This window comes from Tursiops truncatus, chromosome 15 (assembly GCF_011762595.2).
Source record: "Tursiops truncatus isolate mTurTru1 chromosome 15, mTurTru1.mat.Y, whole genome shotgun sequence".
NCBI lineage: Eukaryota > Metazoa > Chordata > Mammalia > Artiodactyla > Delphinidae > Tursiops > Tursiops truncatus.
This window is the reverse complement of record NC_047048.1, coordinates 16604787-16620096: the sequence shown is the minus strand read 5'-3', so window position 1 is coordinate 16620096 and position 15310 is coordinate 16604787. Positions and strand designations below refer to the sequence as shown.

General features: G+C 58.3%; 1 protein-coding gene across 3 annotated transcripts in view; it reads left to right on the top strand.

The window, feature by feature from the left end:
- Nucleotides 1-14540, top strand: part of SBK1 (SH3 domain binding kinase 1) — a 50453-nt gene extending 35913 nt beyond the window's left edge. For all 3 annotated transcript variants that reach the window (XM_073792176.1, XM_033839969.2, XM_033839971.2), the window contains 3 exons: nucleotides 8340-8572; nucleotides 10009-10211; nucleotides 10963-14540. In XM_073792176.1, the coding sequence (XP_073648277.1) occupies nucleotides 8347-8572; nucleotides 10009-10211; nucleotides 10963-11796 (1263 nt within the window). In that variant the 5' untranslated portion in view covers nucleotides 8340-8346 and the 3' untranslated portion in view covers nucleotides 11797-14540. The remainder of the gene's footprint in view (nucleotides 1-8339; nucleotides 8573-10008; nucleotides 10212-10962) is intronic.
- The last annotated feature ends 770 nt before the right edge of the window (nucleotides 14541-15310 follow it).

Here is a 15310-nt window from a genome sequence, read left to right as displayed (position 1 = left end):
CCACCAAGAAGCAGCCCTCCCCCTGCATGGCTGGGGGAGGGCCAGTGCAACAGCCCTCTGGGGGACATCGAGCTCTCTGCAGAAATTCCAAATGCACTCATCCTTTAACCTGGCAACCCATTTCTAGAATTGATCATACAGACACACCTGCACACTGCAACATGACTGATGTACAAGGCTACTCATTGTTTGCGGCAGCAAAAGGTTGAGCACACCCAACATCTATCAGTTGGTTAAATAAACGGCAGCACATATATCCATACATACCTTTTCAGCCCCGGGGGCCTGGGTTTGGTTTGTCAGCCGTTCCTCCATCCTTCGGCCCAGCCTCCTTGGGCCTCCCCTAGCCTTGCACTTTGTGCAGGGCTGGCCCGGGTGCTGTCCACACCTGTGGTGCTGAAGACATGGGGCTGGAGGGAGGCCTTGGCTGCAAACCAGAGACCAAGAGTAGGAAAAGGGAGATAGAGCAGGAGTCATTCAAGGTTCAATTCCTGGCTCTGCCTCGTACCAGCTGAGCGACCTTGGGCAAACTGCTTAACCCCCGAGAGCCTCAGCATCCTTATGTGTAAAATGGGGTTGCTGTGAAGATTGAATGGCAGCAGCAATGTAAAGAATTGGCAACTGAGAAAATAAATGATCATTTTAACTGTATCATTTTAGAGACAGTAAAGCACAGTGGTTAAGCTTTTGGACACGGCAGTGATAATGCCTGGATTTGAATCCTGGCTCTACCACTTGATGGACGGTCTTGATCAAGTGACATGACTGCTCTGTGCCTCAGTTTCCTTGTCTGTAAATTGGAGAGAATAGCAGCCCGCATGTCACAGGATGTTGTGAGGATTTGACGAGTTAATTTACCTGAGGGACTTGGCACAGGACAGGGGTTCCTTAAGTGTTAGCTCTTACTGTAAATTTCTTCTCCATTATCTTCATCATTCTCATCACAGCACTCCAGCCTCTCTGTTCACAGTGGCCAGTGTCACTCACAGCCACTCCCATCTCTGCTGTGCTTGGGGCTGGGGCTGTTAGAGCGAGACCGCACCTTGCCCTGCAGATGCCCTGGCTTCTAGCCCAGCCCTGCCACTAACTTTATATGTGATTTTGAGCAAATCACTGTCTCTTCTGGCCATCAGTCTCTGCACCTGTAAAATGGGGCTAATGATCTCTCACACAGGCCCCTGGGAAAATAGCTATGTGCCTGCAGGGTCACATTCAGGAAAGCCAAGATATAAAAAGTTACAGCTTCCCAGACACGTAAAGAATTATTCACCGGGCATTTGTCACACACTGGCTAAGTGCTAGGAATAGCGAGATGGTTAAGGCATGGGGCTTGCTTTCAAGGAGCTCTTGGGTTTCTTGCTAGATTGTTAATCTCCTCCAAGGCCCATTAAGGTGTCACCTCCTCCAGGAAGGTACCCTGATCCCCACCGCCAGGACCCTTCTTGGAAATGTTGGGGCACTGATCATGGCCTTCCTGGCCTCATGATTATCTGAGTCCTTTATTTGCCTCCTTGACTTGTAGGCTCATACCCTCTATCTCATACCCTCTATCTAAACTACTCACCCTGTGCCAGCACCCAGCACAGTGCCTGGGCTCAAATAGATATGCTTGTCTGGAGGCCTTAGGCTGTAAGCTACACAAACTCAACTCAAACTGGCTTAAGGCAAACTCATCTCAAGCTGGCTTAAGCCAAAAAGGAAATGTATTGATTCATGAAACAAACATTCAGGAATGTAATTGGCTTTCAGCATGTCTGGAGGCAGGTGCTCTGGACCATCAGAAGTCTTTCCATCTTTCTGCTCTGCCTGTCTCTGTTGCTTCATTCTCGGTCAGGTGCTCCCCTCATGGTGGTTCAGCCAGCCCCCAGCAGCTCCAGGCCCGTGTCCTCCAGCTTTGCAGCCCAGGGGTCAGAAGGTATCTCTTTCCTGATAAGTTCAGCAAAAGTCCTAAGGCGAGATCTCAGTGGGTCACTTTGGTCATGTGTTCATCTCTGAACCAGTCAACAGTGACCTGGCGGATGGGATGGATCCCCTGGTTGGCCGGCCCTGGGTCAGACCTGCGCTTAAAGCCAGAGTGGGGACAGCCCTACTGAACCACCGGACTGAGAGAGGGACCATTGCCTGGGGAAAGGGAAAGTGATGCTGGGCAGGAGAAAACACCACAGGCCGATACAGGGAACCACTGAAAATGCAGAACAAGGCAAGGATCAGGTCAAATCTGGTCTTGAGACAATTTATTTGACCCTGCAGGTGGGGAGGGCTAGAGGGGAGAAACGGGGAGGCGGGCACGCGGAGAATGCAGGGTGTGGGGAGCTGGCTCAGCCACGCAGGCTGAGGGGATGAAGCTCCAGCCCCTCCCTTGACAGAAGCAAAGTGAAGCAGGTGAGAGAAGCCAGAGGGGCTCCGTGTCCCCACTGGGTACCTGAAATTCCACCTCGTGGCTGCTTTTTCACAGGGGTTTTTAATAATAGAGTCACCCAGAGAGGGGACCCACCCAGGCACAATTACTATTCAGTGGCATCTTCCAGGCCAGGGCTTTGTTGAGGATACCCTTGGGGTTTGCCTGTGCTAAGGGCATAGCATGGGTCCAGCGACCTGAGAGAGGGGACCCCGGCATGGGGACAGAGAACCTTAGACTCCCAGAGTGAGAGTAAGAAAGGCCTGGCTGACTCGGTCCAGCCTCACCCCGCATTGATTTCCCCCAACAGATGGGCTTCCAGTATCTGCTTCTCTGCTCCCAGCGGCAGAGAACGCACTTCCTCCCTGTGTGAGACTGTGAGACTGTGAGAACTGTCTCATTTTTGAGTTGCTGTCTGCCTGGGTCTGCCTGTAGGAGCCTCACAGGACACAGCATATAAGAGCATGGGATCTAAACCCTGATAGCTGGAGTTCAAATCCCACTCTGCTAGTTATTAGCTCTTGGGCAAGTTACTCAGCCCATCTGTGCCTCAGTATCCCCTTCTGTAAAGTGGGGATAATAATAGTAGCACCTGCCTCTGAGACATCCTGCGATTAAATGATTTAATCCACTGTTAGCGTACCACCTGGCATATGGTAAACAGTAAACATTTGCCAGTATTATTATACTCCCACAAGACAGGGTAAGAGCAGTCTCCCTTCCCTTCACAGGCTGATCACCCTCCACCTACTCCTATAACTGGATTCTTGGTTGCCAGTGTTACCACCATCCAGGTTACCTTGTCTGGCCACATTCCAGGCAGTCGAAAACACTGAGGTTCAAATCTTAGCTCTTTTGTTTACTTGCTACATAACTCTTGAATTAGGGCAGTATTAGCTGCTGTAACAAATAAGCCCCATATATCTCAGCAGCCTAACAAGTCTACTTCTGGCTCACAAAATACAGAGCAGGTAGTCCTCATCGGCAGGAGGCCTCGCATGCCCAGGGGACCCAGGCTCCTCCTGTCCTGTAGCTCCACCACCGTCTTCTAGAGCCTTGGAGTCCTCTGCATCAAGCCACAGAAGAAGAGGAAGAAACTTTAGCCACTCTTAAAAGCTCCAGCCTAGAAGTGACACCTCACTCCTGTTCCCATGCCACTGGGGAAAACCAGTCACAGGTGCCACCCCAGGTGACCACACCTGGAAGCAGGCGAGAGGAGAAATGTAGTTCCCTGCTGACAGCCACCCTCCAAAACAGCTCTGTATTATAGAAGAGAGAACACAAAGCTTTGATGGGCAGTTGGCTATCTTTGCCATAACCGTAGTAAGTCACGGTTTGCATGACTTAGGGCAGAAGTCATCTTTGCCATAACCGTAGTAAGTCAGCGGTTTCTTGGGCCTCTGCTCTTTACCCACAGAGTAGAAAGCATCACTTGACCACAGCAATGGTTGCACAGCTCCGTGCATTTACTGAAATCATTGAATTATACACTTGCTACGGGGGAGTTTTGTGATATGCAAGTTATACCTCAATTAAGCTGATTTTTAAAATGGGAGGCATCTTGCCCCCTTCTCAGGATACTTATGAGGACTCAGTGAGTGAAATTTTGCCAGACTGGCACTGCGTGTGTGTGTGTGTGTTTGCGTGTGTGCATGTGGTGGGGAAGGGGGTCCCAGAGTAGGCCTGAGTTGGGTTACGCTTTGGGTGTTGTTTTCATGAAAGAGGCACCCAGCTTGAGCCACCTGCCAACAGGAAGTGGTAGATGGTTCGGTCTTGCTTCTTGCTTGGGAAACTCTCCCCCACACTACCGTGGCCCTCCCAGCTTGTGGCGGAAGACCCAGCCCATGGGGCCAGAGTCTTTGTGGTCAGGGCCACGACCACTGCCATGAAGACGGGGTGACGCCCTCCTGCCTTCCGCACCCCAGATGGGGAATCGAGGGCCTCCCTCGGGGCCAGTGAGGGCACACACTTGAGTGCAGGTCACGTGGGGTCCCCTGGGGCAGCACTGCCAGCTCGAGTGTGCACGGATGCAGCACCAGCTACACCGGGTGAATGGAGGTTGGCCAGGACCTCTGCTGCCTGGTGCTAGGAAGTTCACGGCCGTCAGGTCCTCGGCTGCTTCTCCAGGTGGAGGCAGTGAGAGAGACGAAGGTAAAATGCTTTTAGGTCAAGTTCCCCCTGATGCCAGACGTCTATGCCTTCAACCACCAGTGAGGCTGATGTGTCTCGCTTCACTCTCTGGGCTCAAGTCCCCACCTGAAAAAGGAGCTGGTCCACCTGCCTCGGGGACTGTTGTGAGGATTGAGTTCATACACGTGGCACACCTGGACCGGTGCCTGGCACCCAGTCGGCTTTCCGCAGGAGCTCCGTGACGGCATGCGCATCCCTGGCTGAGGCTCTATCCTCTTCTGGGTCTCCATTTCCCCACTCAGATACTGAGGGATATGGATGCGATGTTCACACATTCTGACTTGGGGGAAAAAATAGTGGTTAAAAGCACCAGCTTTGGAGCCAATGCCAGCAGTAGCTGGATGACCTTGGGCAAGTTATTCAGTCTCTGCGCCTCATTCTCTTCACCCCTAAAATGGGGATAATAATAATACCTACCTCATGGAGTTGTGAAAGTGAGATGAGTTCATCCTCCAGACAGGGCCTGACGTAGTGAGTACATTTAAGTGTTAGCCGCCGCTATTACTGTTATTATTTTCTTCATCTTATGGATGTGGAAGCTGAGGCCCAGAGAGGTGATGTGACTTATTCAAGGTCACCCAGCTAAAAAGTGGCGCACGTTAGGATCAAGGCCAAGCCTGCTGAGCCCCAAGGCCCGTGCCATTTCCATCGTTCCCCACTGTGCCTCTTAAGTCACGTGTGTAGTAACTGGGACGGAGGCAGTGTGTACCTGGGGGGATGACGCAGCCGCAGGGACAGGGTGCGGGTTAATTCCTTGTCTCCTGCTGACACCTTGCAGAGAACAGGCCTGAGGGGAGAGGGAGGTTGAAGGAGTGAGGGGGGGGCAATATACAGGATCCCCCAACCTGGACCCTAGGAACTAAGGGAAGGGACAAGGAAGAGTTGAATTTGATGTAGTACCAGCCCCCAGGGCGCTCTTGGCCTGTTGATGGGGACAGACAGGGACACACAGCTGAGACCACCATATTCAACAGAGGCCCTGAGAGAGAGACATACAGACCCTGTCTGAACCCTGGGGCCCCTCAGAGACAGAAATTGGCACCTGGGGCAGCACGGAAGGCTTCCTGGAGGAGTGGCACCTGAGGATAATGAGATAAGGAGGTGGGGTGTGGGGCAGGGGACAGCGAAGGCAGGCAGCAGGAATGGCGGAGGGCACTGGAGAGGCGTGTTTGAGCTGTAGAGAGGCAGAGCTGGGCAGTGGTCAGAGCACGGGCTGAGCCTGGGGTGAGGGAGCAGGTGTGCCCCCCACCAAGCCCGGTGCCTGCCCAGGGCAACTCTGAGGCCAAAGCAGCAGAGATAAGCCAAGCACTGACAGTCCCTGGGGGAGGGAGGTGGGGCGGGAAGAAGGGCTTCTAGCAACTGGCGGCTGCCAGTCCAGCTCCCAGGAGATGTGGAAAACGGCCCAAGCTGATCTGACAGGGGCCGAAGCCCGAAGTGGGCGCACTGCCACACGTCCTTGGGGAGTCCACACACATCAGGAGAAGTAGGTCAGCATAGCAGCCCAGCGCCGGGAACTCTTCCTGGTGGGCAGGGGGAAGAGCTCCAGATGAAGAGGGTGTGCGCTCATCGGCACCCCTCGGGGTGGGGTGGGGTGGGGTAGCCCCACACTCCACAGGAACAGCCTTACCTCTCCCGGCTACTTAAGAGCAGGTCGTTCTCACTCGGCGTCCTTTCCCCCCCAGCTAGCGGGTGGACATTTGATAAGAAGAGAGAGCTGACCCCTTCCAGCCCTGCAACCAGAGGAAGCCTTGTGGGGAGATGACACCCCACTCTAGCCCTGCAGCAGGAGGGCCCCAGTGCTGTCCCGCCCAGAGCAGGGACTGCAGAGGCTTGACGACGGTGCCAGGCAGGGTTGGGTTCAACACACTGAGGGTGGCGGAGGAAGCAGGGCCGGGTGTCAGTGGGCCTGGCGCCATCCCTCCATCTTCAGGTCTGTGAAATGCGCTGGAGACTCTGAGGACATCGTGTGGGACTTTGGCGGGCTCATGAATGGAGGGGAGGGGCCCGCACGGGGGAGCGGGATCCTGAGGAAGCGGAAGGGGGCGGGAGCCAGAGCAGAGGGGGCGGGGACGGCTCCCTGCCCCGCCAGCCAGCCGGGAGGACGTGCAGATGGAGCTCCGTTTGGGGCTGGGTGGGAGGCAGGAGGTTCCCTCCTCGTGCTCCTCCTCTCCGCGTGAAGTGGGAGGCTGGGTCGTGCCGAGGGGGAAGGGGAGGCAGAGGAGGAGAAGAGGGTTTGGGCCTGGGAGGGGAGCGGCCGGGCCAGGGTGAAGATGCCAGGCTCGCCTCTGCCCCCAGCCTCCAGCCGTGCTCAGCAGGCGAGCATGGAGGTCATCCGAGTGAGAACGCGTCCACACCTGACACTGGGAGTGCTTACTGTGCACCAGGCATTTCGTGTCCTTTGACCCTTAGGGAAAAGATACTATTATCCTTTTGCTAAGGCGGGGAAACGAGGCACAAAGAAGTGAAGTCGCTTGCACGAGGGCATCCAAATAGCGAGTCATAGAGCCAGGCTTCAAACTCGGCAGTCTGGCTCCAAGTCTGTGCCTTCCCTCAGAGCCGCGGGGTTGTTCTGCAGGGGTGGCGGCTGAGGGTGGGCTGCGGCTGCTGAGAGCAATGGGTGGTCCACCTGGGATTGGAGGGAGAAGGCAGTGAGGGCAGAGGAGCTGCAGGAGGAGGCAGCTCCCGAGGGTCCAGCCTAGAGCGGATTCAGCGCTGGCCTCCCCTGCTGGCGCGCACGCAGACACGGACACGCGGACACCTGCTCCCGGGGCCTCAGCGCCCTGGTCTAAGCCTCCCCCATTAGACAGACGAGGAATGCAGACTCCAGATGGGCGTTCACTGTCACCCGGCCCTGAACTCTCCCCATTGCAGCTCTCTGCCCCCCTCCCCGGCACCATCTGGAGGCAAACTCAGTACCCCCGACGGGGTAGGTGTATCCAGGAAGGCCTTCTCACCCAGCTCGTGTGAACATTGAAGGGGTCGGTCGGTGAATTTGGAGGGTAGGGGCGAGGGAGGGCGGATCTTTGCAGCACAGGCATTCTGTCCTTGTGTCTGGGGAGCCTGGGTGGGGCCCTGGGGCTACAGCTGTGGCAGTGTGTACCTGAGCCAGCCTGTGTGTTGTCCTTTGAGGTTGGGGGAGGGATTAATGCTGTGATGGGGGTGTGGCCACACCTGCACCGCCCTGCCAGACTTTCGTCCGAGACCCCTGCCCTCAGACCTCGTCTGCCCCTCCCCCTGCCTTATTTTCTCTATGGCGCATGTCACCTTTTATCATAATATATCATTCATGGGTTCACTGTGTTTTGTCCATTTCCCCCCTAGGACGTAAGTCCTGTGAGGGTGGGAGTCTGGTCTATGTGTTCAGTGCTCTGTCCCCAGGGCTCCAAAGAGCACCTGGCGAAGAGCAGGTGCTGATCAGTACTTGTGCACTGGAGCACTCATGTGAACTCAGTATGTGGCGTGTCTTTGTGTGACATAAAAACGTGTGCCTTGCCTGACACAGTGTCTGGATGATAGCACGAGACAGGCCAGCGGTACCCAAGTAGGGGCTGGGAGGCAGTGGCTGTGTCTCTGGGGAGTGCTGGCTCAGGCCTGGCCCTGAAGCTTTGGGGGAAAGGTGATGCAGCAAAGATGCCTGTTGCCCCCTTGTGGTCATCTTCGGCCTGGCTTCGGACCCAGCCCTGGGGATCCTGGGCCCTGGGGAGGGAGGAGTAGACCCTGGCTTGATGTCACACTCCATGCCACACAACAGGGAGAAGATGAGCGTGGGCTGCCCAGAGCCCGAGCCGCCCCACTCCCTGCCCTGCTGTGGGCCAGGGACCGCCCCTGGGCTGGGTGCAGGCGTGCCCCTCCTTACTGAAGACATGCAAGCGCTGACCCTCCGCACGCTGGCCGCAAGCGATGTCACCAAGCACTACGAACTCGTCCGGGAGCTGGGCAAGGGCACCTATGGGAAGGTTGACCTGGTAGCCTACAAAGGCACAGGTGAGTGTCTGCAGGGTGGCCAGCTCTAAGACAGGAGTGGGGACTTGGCTGGGGCTCTCTGTAGGGGCCAGGAGGCCAGCAGGAGGCAGAGTCAGTGGTCCACGTGGAGAGAGTGTGGCCTGAAGTGGCCCAGGGAGGAGGGGACCAGGCAGATGGGACAAGGGAGCAATTTCTGGGCAGAGTGCCCAGACTGGAGGGTGGGCTGCTTTGGGGCCATCCAGAGTGCCTTTGGGACAGCCAAGGGGATACGCCCGGGGACATCTGGAGTCAGGGGAGAGGTCAGGGCCAGCGGTGGTGTCTGGGGAATCACCAGCATATCGGTGATACCAGCCCCCAGGGAGGTGGACCGAACTGAGGGGGTCCTCGGGAACAGGGCACCATGCTTACAACAGGTGGGAGAGGGCCTTGTGCGGTCAGTGTGGCCGTCTCCATTTCTCAGGTCACTGAGGACTCTGAGACCCAGAGAGATTCAGTCACTCAGCCAAGGTCGTGCAGCTACAGAGGATGTGAGCTAGAATGAGACCCCAGTAATCAGCTCCAGGGCCTTCTTGCTTAACCCCTGAACTTGATGCCTTCCCCACAGTGTAGGCTCACAGCAGTGCCCACACAGCCAGTCAGGGACAGGGGCTGCATGAGCGCCCACAGCTGCACACAGAGGAGACAGGGACAACAGGAGGAGTACTGGACATGGGGTCACCTGAGCTTTGCTACTTGCTTGCTGTGTGACCTTGGGCAAGTGACTTAACCTCTCTGTGCCTAGGTTTCCTCCTTTGTAAAATAGGGTAGCATTAATGCCCAGCTGATAGGGTCCTAATGAAGAGTGAGCTGTGCACATGAAGTGCAGAAGGCAGACCTGTGATGTGTAAGTGCTCTGTGGACACACACGTGTGTCACACAGCTATGCACCCAGGTGGCTACAGATGCCTGCTCAAGCTCAGAGTCAGGGACGTGCGCCTTGCAGGTCCTCATCTCTCCGTGTCTAGTGCCTTCTTATTTATTCATCCATTTAAGAAACATCTGTTGAGTACCTACTATGCATCAGACTGTTGTCGGCACTGGAGACACAGCAGCAAACAAGACAAAGGTTCCTGTACTCAGGGAGCAGCCTTCTAGGTGGGCGAGACAGACAGATAAATAGGTACACAGTATGCCAGGAAGAAAATGAGAGGGTGGAGGAAGCAACAGGCCCTCCTCATCAAGGGCTTCAGGCTGGGCATGGAGGACCCAGGCTGACCCCTGACTTGCTGCATGGCCTTTGACAAGTTCCTTCCCCTCTCTGGGCCTCAGTCTCCTACCTGTGAGATGAGGAGAGTCACACCTGCTGGGGCCATCATTGTGCACTGTGGCTGGGGCAGGCTGTGCAGACAGGCACGGGTGTGTGAGGTGCAGGGGTACAGGGAGAGGGGTCTTCACCACTGTCACTGTCACCTGGCCAGGCACAAAGATGGCACTGAAGTTTGTGAACAAGAGCAAAACTAAGCTGAAGAACTTCCTGCGGGAGGTGAGCATCACCAACAGCCTCTCCTCCAGCCCCTTCATTATCAAGGTCTTCGACGTAGTGTTTGAGACCGAGGACTGCTACGTCTTTGCTCAGGAGTATGCACCTGCCGGGGACCTGTTTGACATCATTCCTCCTCAGGTACGGGGGTGGTGGCTGAGGAAGGGGAGACTGTCTTCTGGGTCCCCGGAGTAGGAGAGTCGAGGAGGAGTCAGGCGCCTCCCGACTTAATCGTTTATTAGGCGCCTACTGTATGTCAGTCACTGTTTGGAGGGCTGGGGATACACAGCAAACAAGACGAGGTCCTGCTCTGGTCCTAGAGGGGGAAACAGACACTCCACAGTCAGCCAGATGATGCACTGAGATGAGGAGCAGCCAGGGTGATGGGATGAACTCCAGCAGCCCCCTCCTCCGCAGTTGCATAGCAACAGGTGGGGACCCAAGAGGGGAGGTGGCAGGGCCACCAGAGGAGGTGCCCTGGAGGGGGGAGAGTGCCCGGGGGGACTCCAGGCACCTGGTTTTTTGCAGTCGGCCAGGGTGAAACTGCTCTGCCGCTTGCTGGGTAAGTGACAAGGCCTCGGTGTAAGGGAAACGGGCATGTAACGCGCTGCAGAGTTGAGTCGTGCGGGATAGGTCGCTTAGCAAAGCACCTGGCGCAGTGTAGGCGCTCTGGACAGTTGTTGCGGGAAAGGAAATGCGGGGAAGGTGAGGAAGGTGGGAAACCACGGGGCCAGGGAGGGAGCCTGGGATGAGGGAGGGTGGCTGGCACCGGATCTGCCCAGGAAAGGGACCCGGAGGGAGTTCAGGCGAGCGGTGGCGGGGACGGGAAGGAGAGGACTGGGTCGGGGCCGCCCGGCGCCCCTGATCGGCTCTCCCGTCTGGCCGGCCGCAGGTGGGGCTCCCCGAGGACACGGTGAAGCGCTGTGTGCAGCAGCTGGGCCTGGCGCTGGACTTCATGCACGGCCGGCAGCTGGTGCACCGCGACATCAAGCCCGAGAACGTGCTGCTGTTCGACCGCGAGTGCCGCCGCGTGAAGCTGGCCGACTTCGGCATGACGCGCCGCGTGGGCTGCCGCGTGAAGCGGGTCAGCGGCACCATCCCGTACACGGCGCCCGAGGTGTGCCAGGCGGGCCGCGCCGACGGCTTCGCGGTGGACACGGGTGTGGACGTGTGGGCCTTCGGCGTGCTCATCTTCTGCGTGCTCACCGGCAACTTCCCGTGGGAGGCGGCCTCGGGCGCCGACGCCTTCTTCGAGGAGTTTGTGCGCTGGCAGCGGGGCCGCCTGCCGGGGCTGCCGTCGCAGTGGCGCCGCTTCACCGAGCCGGCGCTGCGCATGTTCCAGCGGCTCCTGGCCCTGGAGCCCGAGCGCCGCGGGCCGGCCAAGGAGGTCTTCCGCTTCCTCAAGCACGAGCTCACGTCCGAGCTGCGGCGCCGGCCCTCGCACCGCGCGCGCAAGCCCGCCGGGGACCGCCCGCCGGCCGCGGGGCCGCTGCGCCTCGAGGCGCCCGGGCCGCTCAAGCGGACGGTGCTGACCGAGAGCGGCAGCGGCTCCCGGCCCGCGGCCCCCGCCGTTGGGCCCGGGCCCGCGCCCGCGCCCGTCCCCGTGCCGGTCCCCGTGCCCGAGCCCGGTCTGGCTCCCCCGGGGCCCCCCGGCAGGACCGACGGCCGCCCAGACAAGAGCAAAGGGCAGGTGGTGCTGGCCACGGCCATCGAGATCTGCGTCTGAGCCGCCCCCGCCGCCCTCGGGCCCGGGGCGCCGTGCAGCAGCCAGGCCGGGGCGCGGGAAGACGCCCTGGGCCGAACCGGCCAGCCCCCCGCGGCGGCAGAAGGGAGTAGTGGTAGACGCCCGGCCCGCGGCGGGCTGGTGAGATCGCCACCAAAAGGAGCCAAGCCCCCCCAGGCCCGAGGATTCAGAGGCCCCCTGACACCAGGAGCAAGGGAGCTTGCCGGCAGACTTCCCACACCTCCCTGAACCCTGGAACCCTGACTAGTTGCTCCCGGCCCTTTGCACCCCCTGGCAGATCCTGCAGGCCCGCCCCCGGTCCTGCCCTCCCGGCCTCCCCGCCCCCCACCCCCACCCTGGGCACGAAAAGGGGCTGAAGTGCTGGGGCAGAGAAGGGCCTTAGGGCCCCTGGGCACTGGCTGGGAGGAGGGAGATGAGCTGAGGGCGGGGGCGTCGCTCAGCGGCCACCTGCCCCTTTCCTGGGAGGCTGGAGGGGAGGGACCAGGCCCCCTGCAAAATGTAGCAAATGTCTGGAAGCTGCAGAAGTGTGTATGTGCAGACACAGGGCCCGACTCCCCACCACCCAGTCCCCAGATGAGGACACTGAGCCCAAAAGGAGGGCAGCCAGCCAGAGACCACACAGCCAGAGAGGTGGAGCTCTGGCGGCCCTCCCCTCCCCCACAGGGATTTCAGGACAACTGAAGGGCTCCGGGACCCCTACATCCCTAGGCCAAGGGAGTGAGTGCAGGGCCGGGACCGCCTGCCCACCGCACCTTCCCCAGGCCTGGGAAACCTCAGATCCTTCTCAGTCCTCGCTGCCCCAGCCCAGACTCAGGGGCCTGGGCTTTTGGCAGGCGGCCAGGTGATCTGTGCCGGGAATCTCTCCTGGGTTTCTGCTGGGGTCTAACATGTCAGCCCGGGGCTGACCCCATCCCCACGTCTCCCAAGTTTCTGGTACTGGGGTGTGGGTGTGAGAATGGGAGGCCCTGGAAGTGGGAGGGGGTGAGTGTGTGAATAGGTATGTGTGCAGTGTGAGTGCATGTGGAGTGCACATGTGTGCGTGTAGCCTCGTGTGTTCAGTGGCTGCATCCAGACGCCTCAGTAACTCCACCCCAGGATTCTCAGCGGGCAGCTGCCAGAGGGCTTCCAGGCCTGCGGTTCAGCACACCCCTCAGGGAACCCAGCAAGGAGGCACCTGCAGGTTGGTTCAGGACCCTAGGCAGCAAAACAGACCAGAGGGACCCAACCTCACCCAGCACGACTCCACGACCCCCGCCCCCTCCGTGGAGGCCTGGGACCCCGCAATAACCTCAACATGGGTGAGGCTGCTCCCTCTGCCTGGCAGTGCCCCATCCACTGTCCCGGGCCACACCTTCCAGGGTTCCTCCTGGGGTTCTCGGCCATTTGAGGGAGCTCCCTGACACGCCAGGCTGACCAGAGGGGCCCCTCTGGCCTGAAGTCCCCACCTCTCCATTCACCCTCATTCACACCGCGCAAAAGGGCTATAGGTCCCCCTGCCCTGCCTGGGTCCAGTTTACAAACTGTGCGGTTGCCCCAGGGCCTGGCCCCCACCCCTCCTTGGTGTGCCCACCCCTCTTGAGACCCACCTCCCCAGCGGGCATTGGGGCCCTCCACATGCCAGGTAAGTAGCAAACCCCTCCTCCCACCAAGGGCCAAGTCTCAGAGAAGGCCCCCCCATCACTGCCCCCGGCCCACCTGGAGCCCATCTGGGCACCTCTCCCAGCCGCAACTTCTCCTTTTGCCTTAGGCCTCTTGACATCCTGTCTCTCCTGCAATAACAAGGAAGCGAGATTCCAAGTAGACGCCCCTTACGTGCGCCCTCTCACTCTTTCTCTCTCTCTCTCTCTCTCTCTCTCTCTCTCTCTCTCTGTTAAGATCCTGTCTGAGAGTCTCTCCCTCGTAGTATCTAGGATGTTAGAGTGGGGAAGGGATCATAGTTCTGTAGCCCAGCCCCTGTTTCCGGAGGCACAGAGAAGGGGCAGCAGCGGCCAACAAGGAAGCAGGACTGGAACCGGGTCTGCGCCCTCCCTGTTGGGGCCTTGCTGCCGCTGCCGCCACCACCTCTGCTGGTTGGGCTGGGACCCTGTGCCCCTTAGGAGAGGTGTTGGTCACAGATGTTTACCTCAGTTTATGTCACTGTCGAAGAAAAAATAAACAGCAAAAAATAACATCATAAACATGAAGACTTAGAAAACAAAAAAGAACAAAAAACAAAAAAAAACCCCTCGCGATTCTTCTGTGAAGGTGTATGTGTGTGTGCGTGTGTGCCTGCATCTCTGTCCTCCCCTGGGCAGGCCGGGTCATCCCTGCCCTCTGTCCCAGCCCTGTGCCCCCCACACTGCCCCCTGTCCTTCGGTGCTTCCCAGAGGCCCCTCTGAGCTGGCCTGTGGGGTGTGGGGAGCCCCTGCAGGGGAGGCAGGGCCACAGGTTAGCTAGAGGGTCTCCCACCAGGCCAGCTGAGCAGAGCCCTAAGGCTGCCACTGCTCCCCGAGCCCACTCTGTGGCCGGCAGGACAGTCACGATGGCTGGCGTCGGCATCCGAGCCTGGCTCAGGGCCTGGGTGGAATCCCATCCCCAGAGCCCCAGACCCTTATGTTGCCACCGTCCCCCACCATGTGTTTGTAAATACTCTGGCATCCTTTGGCCCTGAGAAGGTTTTTAAACGTGTTATTTACTTCTCTAATCATGACAATTGCTATAAAATAAACAAAAGTTTAGAAAAATTACCACTGGGTGGCTGTCTTGTCTCAGATATGGGGTAGAGAGGGAGGCACACAGAATTACTCTGGAAACTGAAAACTTGACAGATGGGTTAAGGTGGGGTCTGCAGAGTCCAAGGGCAGCTACTCCAGGGCTCCTGCGACCTCTCATGTGACCTAAAGTAGGCCCAGCCCAGGGACTGAGTGTGGAGGGAACAAGGACCCACGTTCTGGGGGAAGAGGCAGGGACTTGTCCCTGGACTGGAGTCCAGCTTTGGCGTGGAGCCCTTCAGACTGGGCAGGAAATAGAAACAGAAAGCCCAGAGGAACAGAGTAGGCGATTCATCCAGCCGCTGCTCAGCAAATGTTTACGGAGTGCATTCTGTGCGCCTGTCTTCCTAGCGGAGCCTGGGGATGCGCCAGTAAACAGGACAGATGGGGCCCCTGTCCTCAGGCAGCCAGCGATCTAATGATGGAGCAGACATTACCCACATGGAAGGCTGGGTGCTGGGAAATTACATAACTGAAAAGCTGTTCAAGTTTGGAGGCGGCAGGAGCTCCCTGAAGACGGAGACCAGAGGACTCGGCAGAGTTGTCTGGGCATCGGGCACAGAGGGTGTGAAGAAGCTGATTGGCAGTGGACTCAGAGGCAGCAGGCAAATGGCCGTTCTAAAGCAGGGCAGCTGGGGCCGGCTGTGGAGAGTTTCATGATTCAGCATTCATTCGGCAAATATTTATTAATTACCTACTTGTGTCAACAGAACAATTCTGTTGGCTCTGCCTTCAGACACAGGTCC